General features: G+C 35.5%; 1 protein-coding gene across 1 annotated transcript; it reads left to right on the top strand.

Annotated features, from left to right (window-relative positions):
- The first annotated feature begins 629 nt into the window (after positions 1-629).
- LOC140983328 (actin-depolymerizing factor 7-like) lies at positions 630-2,810 on the top strand. The gene is made up of 3 exons (XM_073450325.1): positions 630-794; positions 1,396-1,655; positions 2,630-2,810. Exons 1-3 carry the CDS (start codon positions 792-794, stop codon positions 2,778-2,780), a joined length of 414 nt encoding a protein of 137 aa, XP_073306426.1. The 5' UTR covers positions 630-791; the 3' UTR covers positions 2,781-2,810.
- The last annotated feature ends 7,824 nt before the right edge of the window (positions 2,811-10,634 follow it).

The following is a 10,634-nucleotide window of genomic DNA, read 5'->3' as shown; positions in this document are numbered from 1 at the left end:
ATATATATATATATATATATATGCACGCGTTGCATGCTTGTACAATATTTTTCATAATTATAAGAAATAGTGAGGGACTACACTGCAATTTTGATAAATAAATTAAAAATAAATAGAAAAAAGAAAGGAATAAAAAAACCCAAGAAAGAATTAAACTCACAACTTTATGTCTTAGAAACAAAGATTATATCTCCAAACTACATGTGGCTTGCATTAAGATTTTAACACTTTCTTAATATATATAATTATTAAAACAGACCATGATACCAAAAGTTAGTTACTCTAAGTGTCTCAAACTTAATAATAATAATATAATAATAATAATAATAATATAATAATAATATAGATAGTATAGATAATATAGATAATATATGAGATCGATTTTGAGCACGAGCACAAGTCAATCTTGGGTCACATGATTCTCAATGAAAGGTCTTATCCCGTCCCGACATATGGCATTAAATTGGGACGATAGGAGAAAATATCTTCTAAATTCCGCATATATGCATGAATGGAAAATGGAAGGGAGCTAAAAAGTTGGTTAAGGGTGGGGAAATTATGAGCCGAAGAACGGTTAAAGGGCAGTTGTCAACCGTTAATTTTTCTGTTCTCTTCCCCGTATTTTTCTCTTCTTTTAATACCTAACATATTCCCATGAATTCCTTTCAAACAAATATGAGGCACATTTCCATTACGTTTCTCTCTTAATTCCCTTTTTTCCTGTTGATCTTATAATATATATAAAAGAAAGTTTTCGGCCATTTATCTCTCATTAATAGGGAAGCGCCAAAATGGTAATCCTCTTACTTCTTTTGATTCAGCAATTAATGATGGATGGTTAAATATTTCGGTCTTTAGCGACTTTTTATTATCATTTCTTTGCTGCATTGAAATTAGGTTTTTCAATGCTAAATAATCTGTCGTTAAATCGGTCGCTGAAATCTGGGATTTTTTGGTGGTATTTTGTAACATTTTGTTAATATATTTTGTTAGTGAATGATTTTGTAAAATAAAATTTTATTTTTAAGTTTTTATTTACCTATGTTTGCCGCACAAAATAAAAAATAATATGGGGAAGAGCGTAGGAAAAAATTTAATATGTTTTTTGACACCGAATGTTGATTCAATTGTCTCGAGGAAATGTTGAAAGCGCCTTTTATAATTGAAAAAGAGACTTTCTTGTTTCCAATAGAGTAGGGATCATCAATTATATTAAATTGTGTGGTTTGCAGTTAATTTTTAAAAGATTTATTGAATGGTAACGAAAACAAAATGGGTACACTACAAAATTGGATAAACGTGTTCTTTAATATATCTTAGTATAATATACCCATAAACTTCCCGGAGAAGAGCTAGGGTGTTAAAACTAGACAAATTTGTTGGTTGAAACTATAGGCAAATGCTGCGTCTGGAACAGCGGTGCACGATGATTGTAAGCTGCGATTCTTGGAACTAAAAGCAAAAAGAAACCATCGTTTCATAATATTCAAGATCGACGGGCAACAGGTGGTCGTGGAGAAACTGGGGAACCCCGGAGACAGTTACGATGATTTCGCAGCCGCACTTCCTTCTGACGAGTGTCGCTATGCTGTCTTTGATTTCGATTTCATCACTGATGAAAATGTGCAGAAGAGCAAGATTTACTTCATTGCATGGTAACTACTTCTATACAATTCTATCTTTAATTCATTAGTACAATTATAATGTATATGGTCCTTTTGCTCTTGTTTTGATCAGTCATAGATTACTATTGCAAGCCCAACTAAATGTTTTTCACTTTATAAAAGTTACTTTTATCACTTGTCATTGATACTTAGATTTAATATTATGCTGTACACATAAATTCTTACCTAACAATTCTCCCACTTGAAAACTTGATTTCAATCACTTCTTCACACCATTAGTGCAGCAGCTCATACCTCTTTTGACTTCAGTTGGTCTCCTGGATTAACAAAGGAGGTATGAGCTGCTGCACTAAAGGTGTGAAGAAATGATTGAAATCAAGTCTTCAAGTGGGAGAATTGTTAGGTAAGAATTTAATTTGGTGGGACCCACATTAAATTAAATAATATAAAAATTTGCTTTCCCACATATCCCACATCGGGAAATCTGAAAAATTGCTGGAAGGAATTAGTTATAAATAGAGCTCAATTCCTTCAGTTATTTTATCCCAAAATCAAGAGCTTTTCAGCTTTGATAAAAAGAGAGTGCATAGAAAAAAGAGTGTATTTTTTTCTTGAGTGCGGGAGTTCTCTTTGCGTGAGTTAGAGAAATTTTATTCCGCATTTTTGGGTGTTATTATCATCGTGATCGCTTCGGCTTCGGGTGTAATTCCCCAACAGTGCTAGCCAAGCTCCGGATATTAATGACATGACATCAAGTGTTACTGACATACTCATTTCAATACTCTGATTAAAAATGATTATAATGACAAAAACAAATTACTATTTCAAGGAACAAAGTCCAAAATACCCGTTCCTTCTTATAGTTTTAGGATGTGTTGCAGAACATTCTTGGAAGATCCTTTCATGTCGATTTGAATAATCGTTTTCCTTCAAGAACCATACAACCTTGTCCTAAAATGTACCTATTGATGTTTGTTATATTAAATTTCTTTGGACATAATTAGGTCTCCAGAGACATCAAAGGTAAGAATGAAGATGGTGTACGCTAGCTCGAAGGACAGATTCAAGAGGGAACTGGATGGAATTCAAGTGGAGTTGCAGGCAACGGATCCCAGTGAGATGAGCTTCGATATTATTAAAGCTCGCGCAATCTGATCCATACAATTTGTCGGATTGGCTCTTTCCTCGAGTGTATCAAAATTTATGTTTTGTAGTATTCATTTATTAGCTAGCTAAATTTTTATGTAATATTATGTCATGAATTCAGTATATATTATCATCTGAACTTTTCGAATTTAATTATGCCATATGGTTTAAGACTTCTTTGTCGCCTAAATAATATTATTTTTTGTTCTTAAATATCAAAAGAAATATTATCCATTTGGATTGGGCGAAAGGGCCTTGTTTTGGATTAACACCATGCACCCAACACAGGGGGAGAGTACTCCTGGTAACATCGTCATTTCCGTATGGATGTGTGCGTAAATAAAAAATCTTAAATCATTTAATTATTTTAATTAGTTTATATAAATAGCTATATAAATTTATACTTTAAAACTAGTTTGATTTATAAATAATATTGTTGGAGTATCGTTTTCTCGCATCTAATGAACAACAGAAGTTTAAAAAGTTTGTGTTTTCACCATCAAAATTCTTTTGGCTCTACAACAAAAATAGCTTTTCGCAGCGCACTATTAACTGTGCACAATAAAGACACACCGTTAATAGTATTATTAACAGCGTGCATGTTTAAGTGCGCTGTTAATGGTAAAAAAATTTTAAAAAAAACGTGTCTAGACATTAACGGCGTACATTAATCGCACGCCGTCAATATTATTATTCACGACATGAATATTATTGCACGCTACGAAAAATGGGCGCCCAATTCGCGGCATGCATATTATTCATGAATGCTGCAAAAAATGGGCTGTATTTAGCGACGGTTTTTTTAAATTAGCGACGGTTTTGCTTAAACAGTCGCTATATTTAGCGATAGGTTTAATAAAACCGTCACACTTTTTAAATTAACGAAGGTTTCGCTGCATTCATTAATATGCATGCCGTGAATTGGGCACCCATTTTTCATTAATATGCTTAACCATCGCCTTTAACGACTGTTTAATATACAACTGTCGCTAATAGCGACGGTTTTTCATTAACCGTCGCTAATAGCGACGGTTCAATAAACAACCGTCACTAAGAGCGACTGTTTAATAGAAAATCGTCGCTAATAGCGACGGTTATATCAAAATCGTCGCAAATTGTCTATAAATATCCGTATTTTCGGTCCATTTTCTTCCACACTACTTCACAACACTTAAAATTTTTCTCTCTTAGACGATTTTAGTTTTGATTTAGGATATGTTCTTTCGCTTCAATTTTTGGTAATTTTTTAAGTGTTAGTTAAGATCAAGAATATTGTTAGCATAGTCAGTAAGGTTTTTTTTAGATTTATTAAATTATAAAAGTAATTTTTTTTATTTTACTAAAAACACTAGCGACGGAATAAAACTAGCGACGGTTTTTTACAAATCCGTCGCTTATTACGGGTTTGTCAGAAACCGTCGCTATTTTTTGCGACGGTATATCTTAAACCATCGCTAAATAGCGATGGCTTAAACAAAACCGTCGCTAATTTTAGCGACGGTATAATTTGTTTTCATGTTGCGGATATGAATATTAACGACGTGCGTATGCACGCCAAAGATAATAGTATTAATGGCGTGCGCATGCGCGCCGCGGATACTGTTATCCGTAATCTTGAACTTTCAACAGCTTGCAATTGTGCAGCGTGCAATGTGCGCTGCAGAAAGAGAATTTGCGCGCTGCGAAAAATCATTTTTGTTGTAGTGTGGACGTCGTGTGATTTAATACTTTCATATGGTATTTAAATGTTTAATTTTGTGTTTTAAACGAAGGCTCCAAACTATTCCGAATTTTAAATGGAGATAGTCTCTCTTATATTTCTCTAAACGATCTACTTAATCAAATGTGTTTATTCGATCGCCTAGTCAAATCCACGATCGAAAGATGAATTCTTATTCTTATTCGTAATAGAGAATACAGAAGAAATTTGTGTTGAGATTCTTTGGCCGGAAGACGGCGGTGATCGGTAGTGGAGGAAGTGGATCGTCCGGAGGGATTGTTCAAGGGACAAGGGCGGTCGAATTTTTGAGTAGTGTGAGAGAGAGAGAAAATTATAGCATTCTAATATAACATGGAATGTTATATTTATGGATTTCATGAATTGAATTAGAATCCTGCTAGTATTAAAACTTGTTTATTTTCCTAGCCAAAAACACAACTAGATTTTATAATCTAACTAGGACTCTTATTAGTTTTAGTTGTATTCGGATTCTCTAACCTTATTAATCCATGTATAAGCCATGATCTCATTAGTATTTTTAAATTTTGGACAATACTTGATATAATTAAATAACAATAAATCATTTAATTAATTTTATATTCTTCTAAAATATTTCATAAGAATGTATTACTTAGTAGTAACTACTACTAATTTATTATTTAATAAGTATATATTATAAATTCACTAAATAATTAATTGTAAATTCATTATTATCTCATCGATGATCAGATAGTGTCGATGTATCGAGGGTACCAATTTCATTCATATAATGAAAAAAAAATTTGAATGAAAAGTTTCCCCTGACTCATTTTTTATATATGCCTATTTTGGAACTCCTTCACTAAAATAGACAGTTGTATTCTCCTCACAAAATTAGTTGTCATGCTAAACTCCACAATCTCTAAATATGGAAACTACTTATAATCCTTTATAAGCAATATGCTTGTTTTCTATCAAGCTACAGTATTCAAATTCAACTTTTTGAACTTGACTATCTCAACAAGAACACCAAATTCAATTATTGTGTGACCTTCAATGATTCAAGAATACAGCTAGTCATGGGTTCACAACTTCATGTGATTCAGAACTACATTTATTCTTATTCGAACTTATCTTTATTAGCCTCATTATTTTCATCAACCCCTTCATCAAGAACATCAGAACTCAAGTATGATTGCACCTTACGAATCATGGTAAGAGGTTCTAGTTGCATTGTACATGATCCAAGCCTTGAATCGGCCCTTGCACCGCCAGCTCCAACCTCTTTCACGCGATCTCCACAAAACCGCACCAAACCTTGCCCTACAACTCACGGCCTCTAGCGTACCTCACCATATCTCGATTCCAGCCTACAGACAGCATGAACTCCTTAGTGTACAGCCCTTTTGTAACCAAAAACCGGAAGCCACTTGCACCCATCAACAAAAACATGAGAGTTATGCCAAGAAGATCAAGATTCATATCAAACTTTTCGCAAAAACGCAAACACGAGAAAGATCGAATGATGAACATGCAAATACATATATTTCAGCATATTTATGGTATGAGTGAAGAGAAAACGAGATACAAGCGTGCCTTGATGTGTAGAATCACCGGAGAAGCGGGAATGATCTTTTCTTAAAATAAAATGGAGGAGGTGCTTGCTGTTGGTTATCTCACGTAAAAAGCTGCTGAGGGACGTGTGAATTGGCTGCTGGTGGAATGGGGTGGGCGGCCACTATTAGTTAAGTAGGTTTAGAGTTTAATTTAGGTGATAATTAAGTCACTAATGGGCCCTAATCATAATAAAATGGTTTAAAAGGGTTTTTGAGCCCATTAAGCTTTAAAATATGCCCATTAAGCTTTAAAATAGGCCCATCAAACCCAAACACACTCTCGAAAAATATTTTGTTTTGGTAAGTTTTTGAAAATATCGCCCAAGCTCTCAAAAAGTCAGTCGTTTCGATAAAATTTACGTACCGATTAAAAATACGCTCTAAAGGGTAAAATAACCAAAAAGCCCATTTCTTAAAAAATACGCTTAAAACACCTTATATTAATAAATAAAATTAAACATGTAATAAAAATAATTTTCCTGATAATTCTCCGGTCTCCGCTCCTCGATCGCGCGCGAAATGCATCTAGAGACCCTAATGCATGAACTTTTAAAATAATCGTGAAATGGACACTATCATGCACTAATTATGCATAAAAATAAATAAACGCATCATTTAAATAAAACCCTAGATTGCATGCATTTAGGTTAAATAAATTTAAATTCCTGGACCTTACAACTTCCCCCCCTTCAATAAAATTTCATCTTCGAAATTAAAACATAGCAAATAACTTCTGGTGGCGACTCCTCATCTCGGTCTCCGTCTCCCAAGTAGTTTCCTCCTCGGAATGATTCAGCCACTTGACTTTCACCACGTGGATCACCTTGTTCTGGATCCTCTTCTCCTATCTGTCCAATATCTGAGTGGGTTTCTCCTCGAACGACAGGTTCAGTGTAGCTGGAGTGGCTCATAGTTCAGCACATGCGAATGAATCGACATGTACTTCCCTAGCATAGAGACGTGGAACACATTATGAACTCCCGTCAAACTCGACGGTAATGCAACTCTGTAAGCAAGTGTCACGACTCTGTCTAGGATCTCGAAAGATCCGATGAATCTAGGGCTGAGCTTGCCCTTCTTCCCGAACCTCATCACACCCTTCATCGGTGCGACCTTCACGAAAACATGATCCCCTACTGCGAACTCAAGATCTCGTCGCCTCTAATCTGCATAACTCTTCTGACGGCTCTGAGTGGTCTTCATTCTATCTCGAATCGTGACCACTAATTCTGTTGTCTGCCTGACAATATCCGAACCCAAATATGCTCTCTCTCCTACCTCATCCCAATACACTGGCGACCTACACTTCCTCCCTTGCACTGCCTCGTATGGAGCCATACCGATCGATGTCTGATAACTGTTGTTGTACGTGAACTCCACAAGAGATAACTTCGGCTCCCACCTGCCGTGGAAATCGATCATGCAAGCTTGGAGTAGGTCTTCCAGAATCTGAATCACCCTCTCTGACTTTCCGTCTGTCTAAGGGTGGAAAGCAGTATTGAACAGTAACTTAGTGCCCAACGCCTGATGTAGACTTGTGGCGCCCCAAACCTCGCCATGTAATCGTACAACATGTGACGTCATATGCATAAAAATTTTCTTTTCAACGACGTAATAATATAATGCATATACGACAAAATAGTGCAATCACCACACTATCTACGTCAATGCAGCAGAAACAGTATAATAAATACACACATACAACTCAAGTAAGACGATACACTATACTGTCTCTATCTACTATCAACTACAGGACTGTTTGACTAGACACACCTAGTCTTTCACCACTATCCAGTCTCACAGCATAGTCCTGTAACATGTCCAACAGAAACATCCCCCAAAGGGTGAGCATACACAACAATCATCATCGTAATACATAACAGTTATATTATCAACGATATAAAATATAACTGGAATGATAACAGAAATACTTCCTTTTCTGTCTCTGGATAATCAAACCACCAACGATATCAACGTCATAACTCCCATACTACTGCAACAACAACATCGACGATACGTCGCACCCCAACACCGGCGACAGCAATATCGTCGAACGAATAACATCAACGATACGTCGCACCCCTACTCCGGCGACAGCAATATCGTTGAACGAATAACATCGACGATACGTCGCACCCCAACACCGGTGACAGCAATATCGTCGAACGAACAACATCAACGTGACGTCTCCCAACAAACGACAGCCAACAATATCAACGATAATAAACAACAACATGTATAATATCAAATCACCCAATACCAGTGATTTATCATCGTTCAACGCAATAGTATTCATCAATACTAAACAATAACAACATATGCTCGTACGTCAACACGTACCTGATAATCGAGTATATATAAAATCTGGCTATTTCTTTGATCCCGAGGCTTGTGTTGTATCTAAATAATTCAACAACAATTATCAGATCATTATCACCGTAGCAATACAATCATAACAGCCTCAATAGATATAACATCAAATAGCCCAACAACAATTAATTCAACAAAATATAAAACTCGATTATAAATTCTTATCGTTCATCAATTTAATATTCTAGTGTATTTAATTCACAATACTACCATCAAATACACCCTAATTAATTAACTTCAAATAATATGCTATTTTACAACATCCGTCAAATTACAAAAACTTTATATCAACGTGTAGCCTATACTTCGTAGACTTCGAATATATAATTAGAATTAATCACAACTGACAAACAACTCACCAATCTCACTTCAACGATTAAAATCCCTAATTATAATAAATTGGGAATAATTCTAAACAACTACACAATAATCTTCTCTACTGCGTTAAAATCATACACTATTCAACAATATTCAATTTCAGTATGATTTAACAATTTATCGGATTTATTCCAAAAATCGACGAATTTCAAACATCACCAAAATTATAAAATTTATACCTCAAATCGAAGACCTCGTGTCAACGATCCCAGAACTGAAGTCGGTTCGTCGATTGGATAAACCGATAAGTCGCAAGATCGAAAAGAAAATCGAAATCCTATTCTTCTCTCACTTCTCACCTTTCTTAAATAAATCTCTTAGAACGTTTTCAAATTTATTTTTTTTAATATTATATTATATTATATTAATAAAATAATGTAATATAATATAATATATAATATTTAACATCTTAACACCGGTATATCCATTTGGATCAGTCAAACGATCAAATTTTTTAAAACTCAAAACATGAAACTTCTATATCTTTGAGTTTTCCATGGTATATCCAAATTTCAAATCATTTGGACTTCATATGAGTAAGATATGTCACTAATTACCATTTTGTCCTTAAAATTAATTCATTATTTTCAACTTATTTACGAAAATGCCATAAAAATAAATTGAATATTTTTCAACTTATTTACAAAAATACCATCAATATTATTTTATAGTTGTATTATTTACTTCAGGCATTACAAGACTCTTCCAGAACACAGAAATAAACCTCAGATCCCTGTCTGACACGATGGACACTGAAATCCCGTACAACCTGACTATCTCTCTGATGTACAGCTCTGCGTATTGAGTCATGATGAAAGTTTTCCTTATCGGTAGAAAATGAGCTGATTTAGTGAGCCGATCAATGATCACCTAGATGGCATTATATCCTCCAGTAATCCTCAGAAGCCCTGTCACAAAATCCATGGTGATGCTCTACCATTTCCACTCAGGAATAGGGAGTGGTCTCAGCTTCCCTGCAGGTCTCTGATGCTCTGCCTTGACCTGCTGACATGTCAAATACTCGAAAACGAAACGCAGAATATCTCGCTTCATGTCCGGCCACCAATAAAGAGTCTGAAGGTCTTTATACATCTTCGTACTCCCTAGATGGATAGAGTACGGGGTGCTGTGGGCCTCGCTCAAGATATCTGCTTTCAGGAAATCAATGTCTGGAACCCATAGGCGGTCCCTATATCTGACTATGCCATCCACAACTGCATATAGTCTCTGGCCCTTAGCCTCATCCCTCTGCCTCCACTTCTGCAACTGCTTGTCAGAAGTCTGCCCTGCTCGGATTCAGTCTCTCAATGTTGGCTGTACTGTCACACAAGATTCGGGGCATCACCTTTGGCATAAACGGCAAAGGACCCTAGGCGAGGCTGCACAAAGGCTGTACCGAAGGCGAGACAAGCTTGATCGATAATTGCATAGGTTGTGCATTAGAGCCTCGGCTAGGAGGAAGTATGGCGTGCGTTGTTAGAGTAGATGCCCTGTAAGCCAACTGTTGGCTAGGAAATTTATTGACTCAAGTGTAATAAACAATCTTTATTTTAATATAATTTATTTTTTTAATGGTTTTGTTTTACTTTATCTGTATACCCATGCGATCAGCATAGATAAAGTCCTTGATTATGCTTTAATACAAATGAATCGTAATTCGATGTTGAAACTCATATTTAAACACTGCATATTCTAAATTCGTTCATAGTCGATTCAGTCGCCTAAAATAAGGATAAAGACCGCTTGAGCTCGAGACTAGCATCTGTGATGTTGTGTACTGCGTTTCTTGGTAAGGGCATA

The sequence above is a fragment of the Primulina huaijiensis genome, chromosome 8 (assembly GCF_012295235.1).
Source record: "Primulina huaijiensis isolate GDHJ02 chromosome 8, ASM1229523v2, whole genome shotgun sequence".
Lineage (NCBI taxonomy): Eukaryota > Viridiplantae > Streptophyta > Magnoliopsida > Lamiales > Gesneriaceae > Primulina > Primulina huaijiensis.
Note: the sequence above shows the minus strand (reverse complement) of the source record. Positions and strands in the feature narration are given on the sequence as shown.

Bases quoted from the DNA above. Each gene is read 5' to 3' on its own strand.
- LOC140983328 (XM_073450325.1), top strand. The intron at 1,656-2,629 runs GTAACTACTTCT...GGACATAATTAG, and splicing joins AAGATTTACTTCATTGCATG to GTCTCCAGAGACATCAAAGG.